The sequence below is a fragment of the Malurus melanocephalus genome, unplaced genomic scaffold (assembly GCF_030028575.1).
Source record: "Malurus melanocephalus ecotype Western Australia unplaced genomic scaffold, MMel_1.1 scaffold_10, whole genome shotgun sequence".
Taxonomy (NCBI): Eukaryota; Metazoa; Chordata; class Aves; order Passeriformes; family Maluridae; genus Malurus; species Malurus melanocephalus.
In genome coordinates, this window is record NW_026623242.1 from 4,272,245 (window position 1) to 4,294,682 (window position 22,438).

The 22,438-nt window shown below is 36.8% G+C and overlaps 1 protein-coding gene across 1 annotated transcript in view; it reads left to right on the forward strand.

The window, feature by feature from the left end:
* Positions 1-22,438, forward strand: part of TRHDE (thyrotropin releasing hormone degrading enzyme) — a 196,463-nt gene that overhangs the window by 163,365 nt on the left and 10,660 nt on the right. Inside the window, exons 13-17 of the mRNA XM_057377926.1 lie at positions 5,204-5,351; positions 7,564-7,661; positions 8,176-8,283; positions 21,520-21,687; positions 22,218-22,358. Coding sequence (XP_057233909.1) covers positions 5,204-5,351; positions 7,564-7,661; positions 8,176-8,283; positions 21,520-21,687; positions 22,218-22,358 — 663 coding nt within the window. The remainder of the gene's footprint in view (positions 1-5,203; positions 5,352-7,563; positions 7,662-8,175; positions 8,284-21,519; positions 21,688-22,217; positions 22,359-22,438) is intronic.

Genomic DNA, 22,438 nt, shown 5'->3' on the forward strand with positions numbered 1-22,438 from the left:
TTTTCTAATTTTGATTTAAACACATGACTTATAATGTCTTTGTTGGGTGGTGGGACTAAAGGATTTATGGTGCCCTTGTATGTGGGACTCTCATCACTGTGCGGCGGCCCTATCGTTTTTGTGACAGAGTCTGTTTGACTGGTGCTGGATTTATGATAGAAATAATTCAGAACAGAGTAATAATTTTCCCTTGGCAATTACACTACCATTTGGTACTTTGTCCCTAAGGGGAAAATGAATRTGCTGGGATCTGTCCATAAGTTCAGCGGCTCAGTGTAAAGAACAAATCAAGGTCAGAATGCAGTAGAATACACACTGATGTTTCATAATACAATCTAGATCTTCTGCTTTTATCTGACTCATTAAAAGCTCATGTAATTTAAAGAGTATTTTTGATTGCCATGAGACTTTTMGTGGGAATTCTTTGTGAGGGATATTTCATTACCATATTCAGTACTTTATTTTTCTATTCATTGTCTCTTTTCCCTGTAGCAATGGCCACCCTTCTTCAATGTAAGCAGGATAGCACCTTGCTAAGCATTGGTGCTTATGATATGATATGATATCATAAACTACTTAATACATATATGTAACTTCTGGAAAATCTTTTTCCACCTCTGTCCTTGTCATAAAAGTGATAGATCACATTTTCAGTACAGTTCATCAGCAGCCTCCTTAGGCATGAAAAACCTGCTGGACCAGGGTGTTTGTCTAGAGGTAATTTATCCAATAACTAAACCAGATCTTTTTGCCAGTCCATGTTCCTGTTCTCCTGCTATGGGTAAGGAGAGACTAGGTGAGCTGTTATGGCTCTTCTGATTCCAGATACTATAGATAAAGTTTTGTAAACTTTTTCACCTTGACCTTGAGAAATGTCTTACCTGAACATCAGTATGCTTTCAGCCACTATTTATATATCAACACTGTTTGATTTAACTATTTTATCTGTTAAGATACTTGCCAAAGCTATCGCAGGTTCCTCTGCAAGATACATGCTTGCTAAGATTCTAAGGTGGCTACTGGAGATATACCTAGAGAAAACTGTGCCTGTTTCAGACTAGACATAAGACTGGACATCACAGTATTTCTGTGGTGTTTATGCTTSTTATCTGGTTTCAGTATAGCTCATAATCAGTTATTCCCCTAGTGACAGACAATATTTCAATTTTCCTCCAAGATGGCTAGGCTGGAAAAGAACCTTGTTTCTTCGCCCTGACTCTCATGCATTTGGACTTTGACAGGCAATATCTGATAGTAATTTTGCTGGACTTAAAGATAGCAATATGATTGATGGCTAAAAAGACACAAGAAAAATAAGAATTTCTGTCATTGACCTTCCAGTGACTTTGTTGAAAGAGAGAGTAATAAGTCGAGCTCACGTTTAGTGTATGTACCAAACTTACACTCTGTAGTACTTTTGAGTGAACATTTCTCGTCAATTATATAAAAGGGAAATTATTTTAAGTGTTCCTTTTGATAGGAAGGTCACTACTTTTATTATTCTTATTATTATAATAACTGTTAAACATTTCTGTTTAACATTTSTACAGATCTCCAACAGTGTTCACAGAGATACTCACAACTGACTCATTCTCTGTTCTGCCTTCTTTCCTTATTTTGGTTATTGTCCTACTCCTACTAAATGCTTTTGCTGACCAGATTCTGTGTGCCCATCTTTGAACCTAGTTCTTTCCGGCTAGTGAAGGAGAATCCTAGAACCATGCCAGCTCCCTTTGTCTGGTTCGCCTCTGTTCAAATGAGACAGTGCTTCTTGCTGAATGAAGTATTCCCTGGCAAAGAGGAGTCTTGAAGTTGCTCAGCACTGAAGAAGCTTTCAGTGTAAATTAAAAGAATATGATTTTACTAAAACATGAAACTTAAGAAACCAGTTCGGTGCTTTGTGAAGATGCAGAATATTGGAGCATTGCTCACCACCCAGTCATGCTGCTTGGTCCAGGTTCTGTCCTCGGTTGACCTGGTTGTCATGGTTGTCATGCTGCCTCCCAGGATACTTCCTAGATCTGTGATTGAGATTTTAGGACTTCTGATACATTTTATGGTTCATGATTCATMTATTTTATGGTTTAGGGTGAGATTATCTGCTGATATCCTATTTTCTCAACTCTGAATGTAAAAAATTATCAGCCTTAGAATTTGGCCTTACCCTTACTAAATTTTTTCTTTTTTTTTTTTAAATGAATGAAAATACTCCTCAAGGTTTTAAAATTGTAGTATACAGTTAATAATTTGTAACATATCCATTATATACTACTTTTTAATGSAAAAGGTGAAACAATGAATGTACTTACTACCCTTTGAAAAAAGCTGTTTAATGCCCAATAGTCTGGGAGCGCAGTGTATTTGGAAGAAAAAGTTGATAAACGGGGCGTAGCARCTAGCATGAAAGAAGGGGTTATCATGGTTTAAAATAATGAAATAAAATGGTTTAGAATGTAAAGAGCATTATGCCAAAGTAAAATGTTGGCATAACAATTGTTATGTTCCTGAAGCACTTGTGTTTTCTTCAGGAAAGTTGCTGTCGTGACTGCCACTGTAAGAGGGTTTGAGATATGTCTTTGCTTACATTCTCTCAGCTTAGCATCTGTGCTGCCCAGCATGTGCTGACAGAAGAGTTTAACACTGATTGTATCAGCATTAACCATTTTTCCTGTAAATCATGATCTGAGGTGATCTGACTTTATATAAGTCATTTATATAATAATGTCATCTCCAAGAATCTTCCTTCATCCCCATCCCCTCTCTTGGTGTGGGTTGGTTGATGTGTGCTTGAGGGGGTGATTCTGATGGTACTGGGCATAAGCTCCCACCCAGAAAGAGAAGGTAGGTCAGGAGTAAACAGGAAAAATTCAGACTTTGCCACAACCTGCTTGTGTAAGTTGGACTATACTCTTAGGGAAACAGTTGGAAAAGCGAGAGTCAGGCGGTGAGACAGGCAGAATTGAGAAGTCTGATAAATTTGGAAGCTCGAAGCAGTGAGCGATGAGCCTAACAGCTTCTGTTGTGAACAGGATGAGTGAGTATCAGCAGCCAAGAATCATGATTTTGAAACTCATTAGGAAGCTCTCAGAGCTCAGGAATGAGAGATCGATCTCTAGTTTACTTCTTATGTGCCTTTATGGAAAAGTTAAGCTTAAAAAGAAATAATCTGTTTGTTTTGCAGTCTTGATTTCCTTTTTCCATTTAGTATAGATAGATTTAATTTTGAAACATGGACTTAAATATCCATTAGTGCAACTGTAAAAAACATTAATCTGTTTATTCCTTAAGCAGCATGTTTCCTAGAGCTATTTGTCTTGTTTCTTACTCTACACTTCTTCATGCCAATCAAGTTATCAGTAAAAATAATCACAAATCCTATTAGAAACTAATTATATATATGCAACTTTAAGCTAGTTTACCTCTTTGCTAACATTAACTCCAAGATTTTTAACTGCATGCTTCTGGCTCTATTAATTATGTTTACAAATCTTTACATAGTATTAAGACATAGAACTCATCTTAATAATACTCTGCTTCTTCAGAAAATGGAGTGTAAAAATGTAAACTGTAAAATGGAGTGACCCTCTGTMTTCAGATGCATTGGACTTTGTCCACTACTGACTCTAATAGCTTCACCACTTTCATTTCATATCTGCTCAGCTCCTCAGTTGGCACAATGAACTCCCAAAGTGATCTTGTTTCTCGTGCTTCAGTGTGTGCTGGAACCAGAGTTGAAAACAGAGTTGACAAAATGTGGATAAAGATGACATGAAGCAGACTGGAGGGTGGGTCGTCAAAATGACATGGGATAGATACTTCTTAAATCTGTTACATAAACTCATGTCTTTCCTGAGAGCATGAAGGGAATAGAGTGTAATTCTTCCAATAGAGAGTGTAAAAAATGAAGGCCTGCAAGATGTGGCACACATGGTAAGGAAACAAACTATTTCAAGTATTTCAGCAAGGCAGTTTTTACATTTTATTACAACAGAGAAAAACATTTATATTAACATGTATGCATTGGTTAAATTCTGTACTAATGTGTGTAATTTTATTTGTTTGCTATGTATTTTCATTTCTTCCACRGACAGTGATGGAAATTAAAGAAACATTTGCAATGAAGGAGAAAAACTRGTCTATGAAGCTGTATCACACTGTAGCCTATTAAATTGAAGTTTACGGAATCCACCTTGCTGATTTTAAGTGTTTAATGAAAATAGAATCATTATCTTCTCTCTAGGCAGATAGTTAACTCCTTTTGGATTTAAACACCTGCGTCAGGAGAAGAATAGGCAATATGTTTCTGAAAAGTTTGCATGCACAGGGTCATACTTCGTTTCTGCAGTCTGTATAGTTAAGAAAAAGAGCTGTTCTGAAAAAGAAAGTGAGAGCGAAACCTAAAGCTTGGTGTTTTCTGTACTCAGTTTTTAAAGTAGCTTCCAAATGCTTGTGTCCATGTTGTATTTTACTTGTWATGCTATTAATTTTAAAATGCTTCCTGTGCCCTCCTTGCACTTTTTCCTGTGCAGGAGGAGGTCAAAAATGGGACAAAATTTGAGCTGATTGTTTTATAAACACCTGAAAAAACCCATAATTTATGTGCAAAGTGGTGTAACATCCTGAACCAAGTCATGTCACTGTATAAATCCTTCCAAAGTGACTTTAGGTGGATAGAAAACAAGGCAGTTATAAAGAGAGAGAAAAGATTGAGGAGAATAACTGTAAAACTGTTGCTGTTTCTTCAGCACTAGTTCTTTCCAATTGCTGATGGTCAGTAGAAATGTTTTCTCAAGCAAAATGCCTTGGGTTGTTGATTTTATGCAGACAGCTTTCTATCTTACAGATCAACAAAGCAACACTTTCCGTTTGTTTTGGGGTTGGTGGTTTTTTTTTTTTTTTCCCCTTAAAGGCAGTAACTTCTTTGTTCATGTCTTTTATAGCCACGGGAATCCATTCAAAGTAGGGATAGTTGTCTGGTTTTCTTTCTTGTGTGTTCATGCCTTGCTTCATATGGTTGCATGTGTTGGGAGAGACTGCAAGTTTCTGGGTTTTTATAAAGTTGACTTTAATGTCATTAACGTGCAGTGAGTTTATATTTTTTTTCTGCATTTTAATTTYGTTTGGGAAAAAAAAGAAGTCGTTTATGCCCCATTGCGAATATCTTTTGAAAACCAATTTAATACTAACTTCTTTCTTTGTGCAGAGCTGGTTATTTGCCTCAGAATATTCCTTTGGAGATTATGAGATACCTTTCAGAGGAAAAAGATTTTCTGCCTTGGCATGCTGCTAGCCGAGCTCTTTATCCTCTAGATAAATTGCTGGACCGTACAGAAAACTACAATATCTTCAATGTAAGAGATGCAGTCTTCCTCTCTTTCTTCCTCTAGTTCTTCCTTTCTTCCCCTCACTCTCTCCATCTGTCTGTCCTTCCTGCCTCTCTTCCTTTTCTGTCTTTTCACCTCTCACTCTTTCCTTTCATTGCCAAGGTTTGAACTGTTCCCCAGTCAGATATACTGTAAATGACCTAGAGATATTAACTTTCTTCCTAATTACTCTTTATTTAAACATAGCAATTACCAAGCTTTGGTTCATTTGCATTTGAACGGTGATAGCTGTTGTTTGAGGCATATATGGTGAGAAGAWGGAAAGGTAATTATCCCTCATGTAAAATGTTATGACAAATAAAGTGTTTCACTTAAAAGAACCAAAGTATTCTATTGCCAGATTTTCTCTTGTGAGGAGCCCCAAAGTGATATTTAGGTCAATGCCCAAGATCAGCAAGAACACCAAATACCGGCACAACTTGACAGAACACATGCAACTGAAGCAAAGATTTCCAGTCATTATTTCATCCCAAAATCCGTGGTGAATTCAATGCAGTTACTTTAATTAACAAGAATTAGATCACCGTTGAGTCAAAAGCCCATTCATAATTGCCTCCTAAGGGACAGCAATAACAGCTCACAGTAGATAATTAAGATAGRCATGGCAAATATTTTAACATTTACCTGTAGCTACACTGAAGCATGGTTTATGAAGTACACAGGATTTGACTGCACTCAGTGACAATTACGAACTCTTGGGGGTTTTACTCACTATGAATTTTAYGTGGTCTACATATTTTCAATGGCCAACATACGGTAGCTTTATGTAATGTTGTAAAGCCTTCAAATGAAGGAGCTTTTTAAAGCCTGAGATGTTTAAAGATGCTTTTTTCTTCGTTAATGTATGTTTGTTTGTGTATGTGTGACCAGAGACACCATGCTCAGAGAGCAGAAAGTTAGAAGGGGCTGTATTTATGTAGAAGTACATATATGTATAGCATAGATATATAGATACACATATAGATACAAATATGTTTGAGTGTATATATATATATATATAAAATATATATATATATACACACATGCATATATACACAGGTATCTGATGACATGGAAAAATATTTTTCTAGAACATATACTACAGATTAATAAAGACACATTGAAATTTTTATGAGCTACAGTGTCGGCCTAACTGCAAACCAGAGCCATTATGTAAAATGTGTTGAAATTATTTGCATATTTAGTCTGTTAACTGCACAGAAAAATTCTTAGGTGTCTGCCATTGCTATTTCATTTTTAAAAATGGTTGCGTAAAGAAAACACAATTTTAATAAATAAAACCAGTAAAATTCACATCTGGGTTATGTTTTATCACTACTGGTGGGAATTTTGAAAGCTGAGGTGATAGCAGAGGAAATAAAAAAGTCCTTTTAGTCACAGAATAACATATCTGCTAGAGAAAGCTGCAGTATGAATCTTCTTTTGTGTTGACATATATACATGCCTATGCATCTGTAATAATAAAATAGATGAAATAGATGCTCTCCTATGCAGKTCTATATATCTCAGTTCTCTTTTTCAAACTGGTGAATTCTGCTGGCAAAAGATTACGCTGAATACAATGACAGTGGTTTTCTTCAAAAGCGGTCAGAATATGTAAATATTTTACATAGTCCTCTGTGTAAAACATAGAAGTCACTGAAACAGATCCTGTTCTTATTTTGTTCTTTAAGGACACCAGGAGCCTAAACGTAAAGCATAGTGTCATTAAGTGTACAAAGCTTATTTGCAGACATATTGTTATGTATTCTGAAGTCAATTGACTGTACCCACTTAATGTTTTTGCCATGGCTCTGGATATTAAAACAGTATTCTCTTAAAAGAGAATATGCACAGTGTAGTCATAATTGGCCACAAAGTAGAAATTAAGCTATTGATACTTGTAATTTTTCAGCCATGTATTGTGAATTGCAAGTAGCATGTAAACTTTTGAAATTGATGGATTTTATAACAATAAATTGTCTTGTACTAGGCATCTATTCAAATAGCTATTCTACAGATTGCTTCTTGCTATAGCAGTGAAGGAGGATTATAAGTGGACAAGTAGCTCTGCTAAATCTTTGGAATTGGACATTATTTGAGGGTAAAAAGACAGACCAAACTTCTCTAGACAGTGGTATTTCAATTTCAAGTAAAAGGAGGTGTTTAACATTAAATACGCTTTTCTTTTTCTCCTCAGGAGTATATTTTAAGACAAGTTGCGTCAATGTATCTGAAGCTTGGATGGCCAACAAACAATTTGAACAAATCACTTGTTCAAGCATCATACCAACATGAGTACTGTTATATTTCTTTTTTTATTGTTTATTTGTGGAATATAATTATATAAATCCAGCCTCCTGAAATTTAGTGTCATCTTTAGCATAAGTCAGTCATAATTCCCTAGCTTTGTCGCCCTTCTGTTTTTCCTTTTCTGGGTTAGAGGGAAAGCAGAAAGATTTTGTGAGATTAATTGTTCTTTCTTAAATTGGGAGAATGTGCTTTCCTAAGCCCTGWCTTAATATCTGACTCCACTGGATATCTAAGAACTTGGATGCGTGAGCACAGAGGTGGGGAAGAGTGTAAATAAGTGTAAATGGGGGCTGGTTTTGATCCATGGGCTCTCTTTAGCTGTTGCAGGCATTAAGCTGGCTCTGAGATTTGTAAAGCCAAATTGTCTTTACAAATGATCAGATTGTCTTTGATATGCTGCCCAACTAACAGTTGCTGTCACTTTTATAAGAAATAGATTTTTGTAAACATTCAAACACATCCGTTAATGCAGCCTTATTGCTTTCTTTAATTTGGACAGAGAGTTGCGTCGGGAAGTCATCATGTTGGCCTGCAGCTTCGGCAACAAACACTGTCACCAGCAGGCTGCAACGTTAATCTCTGATTGGATTTCTAGCAATAGGAACCGGTAAGCAGAACTGAAATGTGCATCTGACATTTCCCCTCCTGAGAGTACAGCCCTTCCTCTCCTGCCTGCCTTGTCTGCAGGGCCCTCTTTTGCTAAGGCTGTTTTTATGGGGGGAAGCAGAGGTTGCTGGCTATCGTTTAAAAATGTCTGTGGGATTTCAGAATGAGTTATTTGACTTTGCTTGTATGAGTGGGTGGAGGTGATTCTGCTATCCTATCTACTTTCTGTCAGATAATTCAATGCTAGAAGATGAGCAGTTGGGTTTTAAGGAGGGATATAAAGAAAAAAAGATGAGTGAACACGATGTCAACAGGCAAACATGAAACCYGTGTCGGGGCAAGAGAGCAGAAGGTGCTAAATATTTAAAGGAGTGAGAGAGGTTAGAGACAGAAGGACTGAGAAGCAAGGAAGGAGACGTGTTGGAGGGAAATGTTGCAAGGTATTTAAGGGTGAAGATTTGGAAATTATAGTGATTCAGGATTACATGAAAAGCTCATATACAGTTTCAGAGAGCAGATGATACGATAGCTGACACCTTGAGCATTTAGCAGCGCTGTAATGGTTTGACAGCAGATATGTAAGTTAGGCTGTCCAGACACAGGTTTATTCAACTGAGGCAAGGGAACATGGGCCATGGATAGTGAATGAAGTGTATCTTTTAAAGGCAAACATGTAAGAAATAGGCAGTTACTGAAATTTCAAATATTTAAGTATGTAGTGATCTATGGACAATGAGTGCAGTGTATAGGTTAAGACCACAACTTCTTTAGAAAGAAGAGTGGATTTTCTGATGGGAAATATTTGCACTGTACACATTTGTACATGGCATGATGTTTTGGTTTAAAGGAGATTATTTTACTTTCAAATATAAAAGAAAAGAGAAAGTCTTTCATTTTTAGTCCCAGTCTTGTATTAGCTCTGCAAAAGGATCAGATATCTCTAGCCATACAAGCAAGCAGAATTTTTCAGAGATTTCTTGGACTAATCAAGCGTTCGTTTGCAATTAAAATATTTCTGTCTGTCTTCGTAATCTTTMAAAATCCTTTACAGGCATACCCAATTACATAAGTATCCAAATGTCTTTTAAAACCGGCCATGAACTGAGCATGAAGGGAAATTATGACTTTGAAACTTCTGGGGAAAAAAAAATAGCTTGAAACTATGACTATGTACCTTTAAGAAAGATGTGTGTGAGGTGGAGGATTTTCTTGTGTAAGTTGATACCAGATATATTTACTATGAAATATATACCCCAGGGTTTTATATGAATTCTTATCATAAGCAGCAACAATCAGTATGAAGCTGTTCAAAGAGGCAATTAAAGAGAAAGAATCATTGGAAACAGTCTGCAAAAGTAATTTACTTAGATATTCATTTGCAAAATTAGTTAATCAAACCTAACATTACCTATTAGCATGCACAGCAGTAGATTATTCAGTGTTAAAAAAGCTGTCACCCTGCAAAGCTACCTGCCTGTGTCTTTCCAACTGGATTAAGAAAGAAGGCATCAGAAAAGAAAAACATGACAAAACACAAGCTTATTGCTTTACTGAGAGTAGCAAGAGAGAAAATGAATAAATTTAAGGAGCTGTCTGAAGATTCATCTTAGCCTTTCAATGGGGACATTTTTGGTATCAGAAGATTGTGGTTGCCAGCAGATGATGAGTATTATGATTAAAGCACCACAGCAGGGCAGAGGAGAATAGCTACTAAGTTAAAGCAATGTGTTTCCAAAGGATCTGCACAGTTTTGAAAAATGGCTGCAGCAAATAATGTAATTACAGAATAGAGATTGACAGTCAGCTGATAAATAGGAGCACAACTGGCAAAGAAGATAGAGATGCTCTTTTATTTATTTTTTAAGATTGTAAGATTAGTTCAGTCCTACACTCCAGAATTTACCAGTTGGCATTCTCAGAGCGGTTTCACACTCTGAATGTAACTAATATATGAGCAAAACTCATTTCTATCTACTTACATTGAAACAACATTACGAAGACTACTAGTAATAACAGCTCAGTAAACATAAAATCAGCTTGTGTTTCACAGTGACAGCATTTGTAGGGTATATCACTGTTCTCTCTGAAATGTTCAGATCCTGCTGAATCAGAGGCACCCCATAGCACCTTTACTCAGTTTAAACTCACTCAGACTGAAATCTGAAAGTAAAGCAAGTAAGGCTGTTTTTCCTGCTTTTCCACCAAGAAAATGATGATTGTGCAATCAGATTTTAATTAGCATGGTGTTTGAGTCATGCTTCTGCCTCTTTTAGCACTTCAGTGACAATAACTATCTCGAGTGMGAAGGGCAGACAGATAAGTACAAGATAGGAGCAGAGAGCACATCTAAGAGGTGTCATTTTGTGTTCTTTCTCATCAATCAAGTGTTTTGCTTAGTTTGCCCTTAGCATCTTTTTGTGAATTTGCTGCAAGCAGCCACCTCAAAACCTGTAGGATTCCCCCTGAGCTTGTTTCCTCACAAGGGGGAGACTTATGCTGCTCATCCATCTACAGGCCTTTCTGACAACTGGTGAGGAGAGTTGGTGACAAGTACAGAAGCTCTGTCTGTCCTTGCCTATTCCACTCCTTATCAGCAATCATTGTAAAAGTTCTTGGTTTTGTCATTCTCTCTTCTGAAACAGAACCATGTAATTGACTGATGATTGCAGAAAATGTGGTTTTGGTGGGTTTGCATAGCCAGAGCACAAAAACAGAGTTCCAGAGAGGTCAGAGATGCTTTATATACAGATATAATTTGACTGTGAGTGTAACAGTGAAAATAAAGGCTAATTTGTAATTTTTCCCCCATCCCCTCCCAGAAATTTTATTCTGGAAGATGACACAAATTTTTCAAAGCAGTAGAGACTATTGAATGGGGCTTCTGTCTCAATATTTTAATCAACTGAAAATTAACCTAGTATTAAATTAAAATGTGATATTAAATACCACATAAATGCACAGTCAGTGAATCATATAAGGGAGGTTTTTGATTCCCTGGCAGTTACTGCAGTTAAAGTTCAAATAACTATAACAGAGAATATGCAATTAATATAAYAGAAGAAATGCTAACATTCATAACTTTTTTAGACACACTTTTAATCGATGACTTTTTAGATGCTCTTTTGAAATGTTTTTTTCTGTTTTACTTGTAACATTTAGAAATGGATGAAGTGTCRGGTAATACAATAACATCTAACTCTGTTTTACTGGCATATGCTTACATATGCTGTGGTTTTTAGCAATTATATTTAATCTGGTAGGTTCAGAAATTAATGACCACCTACTCTTCACAGTAAGAAAGTGAAGTAATCATGATATCAGATACTGTTTGTGTTTTGTAATTATTCGCACAGTAAAGAGCATATAATTTGCTGCTTTTCACAAAGTAAAATAATGGTCATTCTTCGCACAAGGCCAAAAGTCCTCTTTGCATTTGCAGAATTGTTTGAAAAAGCCATCTGATTTCCTACTGTAGTGCTGCAGATTTTCTTATGGAATTAGTGAAAACCCCCAACTTATATGTGATCTATAACACCAGCCTCTATGTATGAAGGTGGAAGTCAGCTGAGAGGCTTTGAAGGCTTGAATTTCTGAAGTCACTTAGATGTTGTATTTCTTCATTTTTAGATGCCTGGCTCACAGGGCAGAACCAGACGCTCAGAGTTACTGTTCCTACGAGGGGATTTAGGAGCCTCTGAAAATGCAGTTGGGGGCAGCCACTGTGCTGAGTGAAAGAGCCTCTCAACATGAGGTTCTGAAGCATGAGTGGGCCCTCTTGGGGTCCAGCAGTACAGGTAGAAAGATGCCTGTATCCAATGAACGCATAAATGGCAATGGTAGAGTATGGGGTCTTTGCCAAAGATGACTTTCAAAATTGTCACTAGAGCCGGAAAAGGACTGCTCCTTTTCTTACCCAACACAGCTGGCAGAGAAGCTGTGTAGAAGCTCTTCAACACCATTTCACACGTTAGTGCTRAGATTCCAGCAGTTTATTGTGCTTCAGTTTAGCACCTCGATCCTGTACCTGCCAATGCAGAAGGCATGTCTGATGACCTGTCTGTGAGGTGTTTGGGACAGTATTAAGATGCTGCAACACACTTTCCTCCTCTAGCTTCAGCTCAGCCACTAGAATTTATTTTATTAGCAAGAGGAATGATACAGCTCTCCAGCCTAAAAATCACACAGCATTCATCTGAGCRAAAGAGGCTTCAATAGCTGAAATACCAGAGATACTTAGTATGCAAGGGGCTWCAAGTGGATACAGCTCATGACCACTTTTACAGGGCAAAACACAATGGAAAAACAAGAAACATAACTCAGAAAGAAATTTGTTTGTACAAGGAGCAAACCAAACACATAGGATCAGAAGCAGAAGAGACTATAAGGAGACACCATGTTTTGTTGGTTTAGGAATGGATGTATTTTAAGCCTTGCAATTATTAAAAAAAAAAAAAAAATTATTTCTACTGAATGTCTGAGGTTAGACCTCAAGGTAGGTCTTGCAGTGTTTTAATCAATTAATTTAAGTCATTTTACTTTTTTTTAAATGGCTGTTGTGTTGAGCTCATTTTGTTTGAAAATCTGTGTTCACTTCTGACTTCATGGTGATATTAAGACAATCATTTTCCCTCTCTTAACCTGGGATATATGCTGCTCCTGTACTGGAACAATGGAAACATTCATGTTGGTTTTCAGAAGAATTCAGAGTAGAAAATAAACAACCATGTTGAAATTTCCATTGTAGTTTGAGAATGTGAAGTTGCTGGGATTCAGTCAACAAAAGAATGTTGTACAAGAGAAGCTACTGATGTCTGAAAATGAAGATGTTTACTTCTACCTTCATTTAACTGAGCTCATCTCTGTGAAGCTTTCATGTGTGAAGAAATACATTATTCACACTCCTTAGATATAACAGCATTGTGGTTCAGCCTAAAAAATTAACAAAATTACCATTCAATGCCTGCCTGAGCTTAATAATCAGCCTTGTTAACCCCTTTAACCTTCACTGCATCTATTCTGAAAGAAAAACATGTTTCTAAGAGGATTAGCATTTTCAGGCTTCTTGCCTTGGATAGGTTGAGTAAATGTGTGTTTCTGAAGTTCAGGAAAGAATGCGTGGAGAACTGCAATCTGTAAACTCCTGACAGGAGATCCAGGGCATAGTGTTCAAATACACGCTATGATGACTTGAAACATAATTTATACATAGTCCTGAACATGTTTTTGCAAACATCTCTGTGGGTGGAGGCACGATTATCTTCCAGCTACTCTTACCATACATCAGCTACCAATTGCCACATGTACATTTCTGCCAGCAAAATCAACTGTGKATGTGTGCTTGCTTGGGGCCAAGTTAAACAGGATGGTGTAAATGTGAATGTGTGAGAGAGCTGCTTTGAACTGAGACAGCTGATTTTGTCTTCAGCAGAAAAAGGATTATTTCTATTCTGATTTTATTGGCAGAGCTGTGGTGATGCTGTTCTGCTGACATGCAGCACTGAATAGTGGGAGATGATAGTATTGCATCAGACAGATACGTGGAGATGTTCTGTAAGAGGTTACTGGACCTGTTGAAAGGCCCTAGCTAGTCAAAGCCACTTAGTTTGCTCTTATTTTTAGCTTCTATAGAAATGTAATCATGGATATTTAWTGCTTTCTTTTACATGGAAACAACGTGCCTTAATTAATTGCTTTAATACCCCTTGAAAACTTAGAGTAAATGCATTTCACTAATGCTGACATCATATCACTTTGGGGTGATTTTAGCATTAATGCAGTTTTTACTATTTCTACTGTTAATCTTCTGTCACAAGCACTCTGATCACTTTTGATGATGTTTGTAGTGGGGAGTGCAGGCAGCTGCTTTGAATTAGACTAAGTCAATATCCATTCTGTAGCCCATGGGTTAGTGAAGTTTGCATTTGTCTGTCTTTGTGAATGAGGAGAAGTAGAGAGTGATGGACAATCCTGAATGCTAATACAGATATTTTAAATCTGTTCTGGTCTAAACATCCAGATTGTTCTGAGGAATCTTTTGAGTGCTGAAGGAAAAGATTCTGAGGAATCTTTTGAGTGCATGTCACAGGACCAGTGTGGCCTTCAGACAAGCCCTGTCTTAAGCCTCAGATTTTGGCAACGGTTTCAGTTTAAGAAATAATTCTGGCCTACAACTTCTAAGGTTGGAAGATCAGGTCTATTTATAAAATGAATTATTTATTAAATAGGCAGGAGATAACAGATGAAAGATCTTAATCAAAGTTAGTTACTGCACAGTATAAAACTAAAAGGAACTACTAGTAGATTACAGCATGACATAAGCCAGTGCATGATGTCAAGATACTTATATTAAAGCTAGCAAAAGAAACAGTATTGATTAGAAGTCAAATATAACTTAATGCCAAACTGATGATAATGTACAGGTTCCTTCATTCAACCTCTGTGGGAGTAACCACAAAGCAAGCATCCCTACTCATGGGAAAAGCGCCACACATTTCGATGGAACGTGAAGAGGATTTATGCTTTGTGAGAGTTGGGTGTATTTTTTATAGTTTGTAAGGTGAAGGTGTGTGTCAGTGAGAAATCCAGCTTATCTTCCAGATCTGATGTCAACAGTAAGATGTTTATTGGTAGCTGGGAGATGCCAGACTGGTGTTAACCCCATGGTACCAAAATAACTCACTACAAGACAGGTTGTCCTGTTTAAGTTATCTGACTGGGTAACAAGCAACAGATAAGCTCTTGTAGGGGCAGGATGCCCTGCTACAGGCCAGAGATCACTGGTAGCATGGGAACTTTCCTGTTCTGTTTGTGGGTTTCAAGTCAGAACAATCTGTGTGTTATTTGCTTACAAATTAACCACTTTTGGTTACTAAGTAATGAAATCAGGACCTTGCATGTCTGCACATTAATACTCAACTACCTCATCTAATCTTTTAAAGTGTATTGATGGAGATATAGCCTTTTTCAGTGACTTCTGTTTGCCATTTCACTCCTGTCCTGCTGTTGTGATGGTTAGGAACATTGATTAATTCTTTATCATCTTAAAAAAGTGTAAATAATAAAGTAAATGTCTTTCATCACATAATTTGAGGGACAGTGATAACCAACAAACCAAATTTGCAAGTTGTGAACTCCATAGTTGTTCAAGCAAGTTTTGTGTTTCCTCTAGAAGGAATAATGGATTCATGTCTATCCACCCACCTAAGTTTGCAATGTSTTTACTTGGCTGCACCTTTAACTACTCAGTGGAAAAGCAATTGCAGGAGTGTATAGGAGAGTGTAACATATCAATAAACAAAACTCTCTGTGGATCTGAGGGAGTAGTAAATAACAAATTACTGTTCATTAATTGAAGTAATTTCAATGAAGTCTGGCTTAGGTGATAGAAAATCAAATGTTTTTCCAAACAAGCATTTTTTCTTACTTTTTCCTCCTCCTTTATTTCTTTCTCTAATTACTTGACATAGATAATTTTATTGCTGTGTTTCACATGGACACAGTAGTGCTACAGTCGTGAAACAACTTAGAAATGTACTGAAGTTTAACCACCTATATAAGTATTTATGAGCACATGGCCAACAGGTTAATTACTTTTGTTAGTTGCTTGGAAGCTGCAGTAGGTTTTTTCAAGGGCTTGATGCCTACCAGCTCTTTTTGGAAATCATTAGCAGCAAACATGAAAAAATAAGAGTTGTTTCATTTTTCTCACACACGAGTGTCTGATGAATGTAAAAAAATTAAGTGAATCCCTTCTTCTGTGTTCTCAACCCCTAGAAGTTTTAATTACTGAAAAAAAATCAGGCATAGCTATTCATGCATTTTGAATACTGGAGCTTTGCCAGCTAATGTGAGCCAATGTTGCTGAAGTGATTTAAGTAATTAATAGGTTGTTACAACATTTGAGTAGAATCCTGCACTCAAGTCAATAAAACTTAAGGAGGAGGAAAACACTGTTGAGTGCATGAGTTAATCGAGCACTCTGAAAGACCATTGGGTCTAGAGAACATAATCTTGTAAAAGATAAACTGGGCTTTGTGGGGCAGCTAGTTCAGGTAGCGTTTTTACCTTCTGACTTCTGTGTGTCACCTCAATAAAATTACCCTAGATRTAGTGATTATGGATTAGCAGCAATTAATTTGCAATCCAGAATTTAGACAGATTAATCTCCAATTTTCTCATTTAGGGATAATCTCTCCACAACTGTGCAAAACAATAGATCAGAAATGACCATATTTCTGTTGCAAAAACTGACTAGAACAGACAAAACAAGGCATATCTGCTCTGTGATCAGTGCCATGAAGAAATATTTAACTCATCACTCAGTCATTAAAATCAGCRTTGAAGAGCTTGATTGTGCTGTTGCATGTTTGCTTGTGGGGTATCTGTGATAGGAACAGGAAGGAGCAATAGCAGTAACCATCACTTTTTGGATGATGTATCTCTGCCTGCCTCTGTCAGACCCGTGTGGTACCTGACACTTGGGAGCAGAGGACGGGGACTGGGCAAGYTTTGCCCCAGACACCTTGAGTAGCCCCATCCTCAGTTAGTGTTCTCTGAATTCAGTGTGGGACAGGAACCGGAATGTGGAGCYCACCGCAGCTCTGTGCCTCAGTTTCCAAAGGCAAGTTCTGCCCACTGTCTTTAGGCTGGGTATGTGCTATGGCAGAGGATCATCCCCTCCTCTTTCTGCACAGTGGTGGCAGCTGCATGATTCCTGGAGTTTGTAATAGTGGGAGTATAGGATTGAGATCAAAGTTTTTTAAAATAAATTGTGGTACTCTTTATAATAGATTCTTTATAATGGAATCTATATTACAGATCTGCCAACTAAGTACTAATACTTCATTCTTATTTCTTATGTGAACCTTGTAACCTGTTAAACAAGGCTATAAATATAGTCATCAAGGCTTAAGTTCAATGTTGAGTTGTTGCAAAAATAAAGAATAATGTTTCTGATTAATTTTCTTTGTCAAATAGTACCCTAAATGGTGTTGAAACTTGTTATTTAGTCAAAGAACTGTCTAAACTGTGTGCTTTTACATTAAAAAATTAGAGCACAATTTCCCCAGAAGATAAATAATTATGGTCAAATTTTATAAGTGTATCTTCAGTTGTTAGCACATACTTTAAATAGGAGCAAGTATGTACCAATTAATTATAACTTAGAACATTATTCTCAGCTCATTGTTGAGCTTTATAACTCACTCTTGAAAAAAAGAAATCCCTATAATGGCACAGCACGATTTTAATTAATTTTTTCTAACTGTTTAATTTTTAACTTTTTCTCCCAAAGTGTTTAATTTTTAAATGTGCTCAGCTAGCTACATATTTCATTCTCACCATCACATCTCTTAAGCAAGAAAAAKAAAGTTAAATAAATTGGATCAGTATTCAAATTAAAGCCATTTAAAGTGATGCTCTCAAACATTTGTTTTTATTCTTCTGAGGTATCCATCAATCATATTAGCTCTTTAAAAATGAGAGCAGCCTTAAAGGCGCAGATGWGGTTTCATCGAACAACGGGGTGTGTTCTTCAGTGTTACAATGTAAGCAGTACCAAAATAATTGTCATTTTATTCACTTGGTTCAGTTAATATAAGGGGCAAACATCGAGGTGGTAATCTAGTGCCTTGAAACTAGAAGGGGCAATAGTTAAAGAGAAATCACTTTGGGGATATTTGTATTTTCATAAACAATTATCRTTTCCACAGCAGGACTCCCCCTGTCAAGAGTCCCGATTACACACCTCTCGCAGGAGTAGTTGGTAGTGTTTCATAGCTGTACATTTTGTAGCTTGTGCAGGTAAGCCTTTTAAAAGCAATATTTGTGTTCCATGTCTTGGCTTGTAGGGGCTGATTTTTTTCACRTTGCCCTAATTACTTAGCTTATAGGTACAAACCTGAAACCTTCCCTGGAGCAATTGATTGGATGATATTGATTAGATCTGCTGCAGCACTGCCACCATGCTACTGCTGATGTACTCCACTGGCAGGAGAGTTTTCTTAGCAAGGAAAATGGTGACATCTAGGCAATGGAGATCAGCTCCGTCACTTGTKTTAAGGCCCCCTTCCTTCCCAGAGATGCAAATGATCCTGTGGTTACTGACTTCACTGCTGCTAAAATTGCTGATGTTAGCCCTTAGAATGTAAAGAATGGAGTAGCTAGGAAAGCCCATTGAATTGAGTTGTTTTGCAGTAGTTTTAAAAAAAGTAAAGATCACAAGTGAGGAGTGCTGTCCATTCTGGGGTTAGGTACATCCTCCTCTAGGTACATCTGCTGCTGTGTGTACTGGTCAAACACAAAGTGACAGTTCTTCCATCCCACAGTTCCTACCTGAATTAATGGGACAATCATCCAAAAAAGTATTACCTTTTCCAGCTGCTTTAGATTTTCCTAGAATAACTGTTGGCTGAAGTTGAATAAGCTGTTGCATATCTTGCAGCAAACCAAAGATAGTATGTCTGCTGTCAAACCTCTGAAAGAACTACATGTGCTTCTGAAAAAACGATTAAGTGTTTGTGTCAAGACAAAAAAATTCCTTCCTTTATTGAAATAAGGCTTGACTTACTAAATTGTTCTTCCTATTCAGGTATCATATGATCGATTAGATTTGGGGCAACTGGTTGTTTGGTCCCCCTAGTCAGGATAACATTCCTTAATCCCTTTGGTTTAGTGTATATTCTTACAGCTGCTGTCAGTGTGTTAAATCCCCCATTAAAGGTTTAAAAAAAAMCATGTAAGCTAGTAAGAAAGTTTTGTTTTAAGAATAAATAACTTCATGATGAGAAAATCAGGACACGATGACAATATCATTTAATGTTCTGTGCAGTGTATATGTATATGGCTGCATATTTATATTACTGTAACTGACCCAAGGTTTTGAGAGAGAGTTGAAGGTATTAGAAATCTTTAAGCCTCATTCTCAGTTAATATAAGTCAACACAAAGGCAGCCCCTGAATATCTGCTCCTTTAATTTTGGTATGTCTTGATTCATTGTGTTTAAATATGTATTCTTAATTTTCTGCAATAGTCAGTTATATTCAGTTTCCTTTGCATGCAGTTTTTGAAAAAAAGATTAAGCGGAGGAAAATAAACTGTTGATATTCATTAATATTTGAAATATCTCAACAAAGGCGTAATTATATGACTTTCAAATAAGAAGTACAAGTTCTGTTACAATGAAATGGAAATTGAACATCTAGCATACATGGAGAATTCTGTAAATGTAGACATTTTACTAATGATAACTCATTTTTTTTTGAGAATCAGAACTCAGTAATATGGGAGGGCTAGTGAAACTGTTAACTTATTTCTTTTACTGCCCATGTGTTTTTAAACACTATTTCTTTTAATGCATCTGCTCAGCTTTAAGGATTTTCTTGTTTCTTTAGGGACCACAGAAGCAATTGTATAGACCATACATGAATCAAATCCTACTGATCCTGGATAAATCCAAGGAGCGTTAATAACTTTTCTCAGTGCCAAGCACTTAAAGTCATCTGAACACTGAGAATAAAAAATCTAAGAAGGTGATAGGAAAAATTAAGGGGAAAGAACTGTGGACCCTTGTGCAGGTCCTGTCCGTGTGACGTGTAAGAATTGCTTGAGCTATGTGGTCATAACTAGAGACATTCTGATTGCCTGGCATGGCTTGGAACAGGAACATTCTCACCTCATTTGCTGGTGGGAGGAGGAGAAACAGAAAGATCTCAAACTGTGCCAGGATCTGCWCTGTGGTACCAGTCTGCCCTGTCTAGGGAAGCAGTTAATGGCAGAGATGTGACATTGCATCTCTGATTTTGCTTTAGAAGGCAATATTGCTGCTGTGTGCTGCACATAGTTAAGTTTCATGTTCCTGGTAGCTTTGAAATGGATTATGTTTCTCTTGTCCATCCTTTCAGTTTTGCTGGGGAGAATTTACACCTGAATAAATGTCTGGGCTTTGTCCATGAAATGCAAAATACGTCAGCATTAGTCAAGGCAGCTCTGTTAACAAGGGATTCAGACAGGGCCAAAGAGATCAGCTGGTATTTGTTAAAAGAGACACTCGTTACAGAGTGGAAGACAGGTCTTTTTGTATTTCAGTGCAAGAATTTTTTCTGAAGAATGAATAAATACGAGTAGGAGTAGAAGAGCTTCTTTGTTCTTGACTGGGATAACCCAGTCTGTGGTATAAGACTGGTGAAATCCTCTTATAATTAAAGTATTGATGTAAACTTTTTTTTCCTGGTTTTGTAAGTTCTGATACCACATTTTACAGCAGTAATTTCCTTTTTTGTCCCACTGTATTACTACACAGACACTAACAGCAGCTTTATGTACTTCTAGATTGTCTAAAGAGATTTTGCATGTGAAGTTCAAGATGAGTTTCAGCCCAGCCATTACCAACAAAAAGAGGGTGTCTTCTTCCTGRAGATCAGAAACATATTATCCTAAGAAATGTCTAGCTGTACCTGTAGGAATACTCTAGCTCACAAATGTTTCAGCTTCTGTGCTTGTGTAGGAAATGTAAGCAAGGTAGGAAATGGAAAGCACAGCTGGAAACTTTTTAACTTTTTTGGAAGAAAATTGTGCATGTGCACATCCTACACTAGGTCTGAATTTGGTCATTTAATTGTAGTTTGAATTGATATTAATTGAGCAGTCATCACAGTTTGCAGCCATCCTGTGGTACAGCTGATTTTGTACTGGCATTAAACTGGTGAAAAAAACTAACAGATCTTTATATTTTCTTCACTTCTGACAATTGCATCTTTAAGTATCATTGTCACAGCACATCCTGTCTTACTTGTATGTTACTGTATGAAGCTGAAGAACTTTTCAGCACAAGGATGAGTTTCTGGCTGATCAGGTCCTATTTTAAAACAGTGCAAAGGACAAGAAGACCAGATTTGGCARAGAGCCCAGCAACAGAGTGATGAGATCCCATACTGATTTGGAGAACTTTTGTTACCTGTAGGTTATGTGGAACAGTTGATGAACTGGATGACTGTATTTTATAGTCTTCTGATAATGTGACAGCATTATGGAGAGAATTGCAAGCATGTGTTACCCACTAGAAAGCCCATCAGGATGGTCTGGAAGATGTTGGTGGCAGTAAAGAGGTGCAAATGTAATTTTCAAAAAAATTCATTAGTGTTGGACAATAATTTTGAAATCTCATAAATGTTCCTCCTTTGTATCCAGTATTGGGAGGCAGCTTATTTACCATAATGCTGTTGCTGATTTCTTTTGTAGAATCCCTCTCAATGTGAGAGACATTGTGTACTGTACAGGAGTTTCACTGATGGATGAAGATGTATGGGAGTTCATTTGGATGAAATTTCATTCCACCACAGCAGTATCYGAGAAGAAAATATTACTAGAAGCCTTAACTTGCAGTGATGACAGAAACTTGCTCAACAGGTAAAAATGATTTATATTTGCAACTGTTACTAAGAATCACTTCAACATTTCTGAATCATCGCTTAAACTTTCTTCTAAATGAAAGGAATTTGCCTTTTAAGGACAGACTTACTGTCTGTTTAAACCATCTTACACTTTTGCATTMATGCAGATGAAAATTGACGCATACTATCTTTTCAATTTCAGATTTTCCTTTGTTCATTGGAAATGTTTAAAATCCTGTAATAATTGTTGGTATTTTATTGTTATCGTGTCCTTTATTTAAATGTCTTGATCAGTCTGATCTTACAGATTTCATAAAAGTGTGCATGTAAAATTACACTCAGCTTTTATTGTAATCTTTTTACATCAAGATTATTCTGGTTCACAAATGTGTCCAGTCTTTGGAATGATAGAAATAAGCCACTGAATTCACTTGGAGACTTAGACAAACAATTTGTCAGTAATTTTTTTTATTCTGAGAGCTTTCTGGTGGACTGATGTTAGAATGTGTTTAAATGTGAAACTAAATAATCTTGTTTTCCCCCTAGACTTCTGAATTTGTCTCTCAACTCAGAAGTTGTCCTGGATCAGGATGCAATTGATGTGATAATCCACGTGGCTCGAAATCCACATGGAAGGGATCTTGCTTGGAAGTTTTTCAGAGAAAAATGGAAAATACTAAATGCTAGGTAAAGATTAAAATTCTGAATTTATTTTCATTTTCTTAATATAATTTGTGTAAGTATTGTATAGGTGTGTATTTACGTAA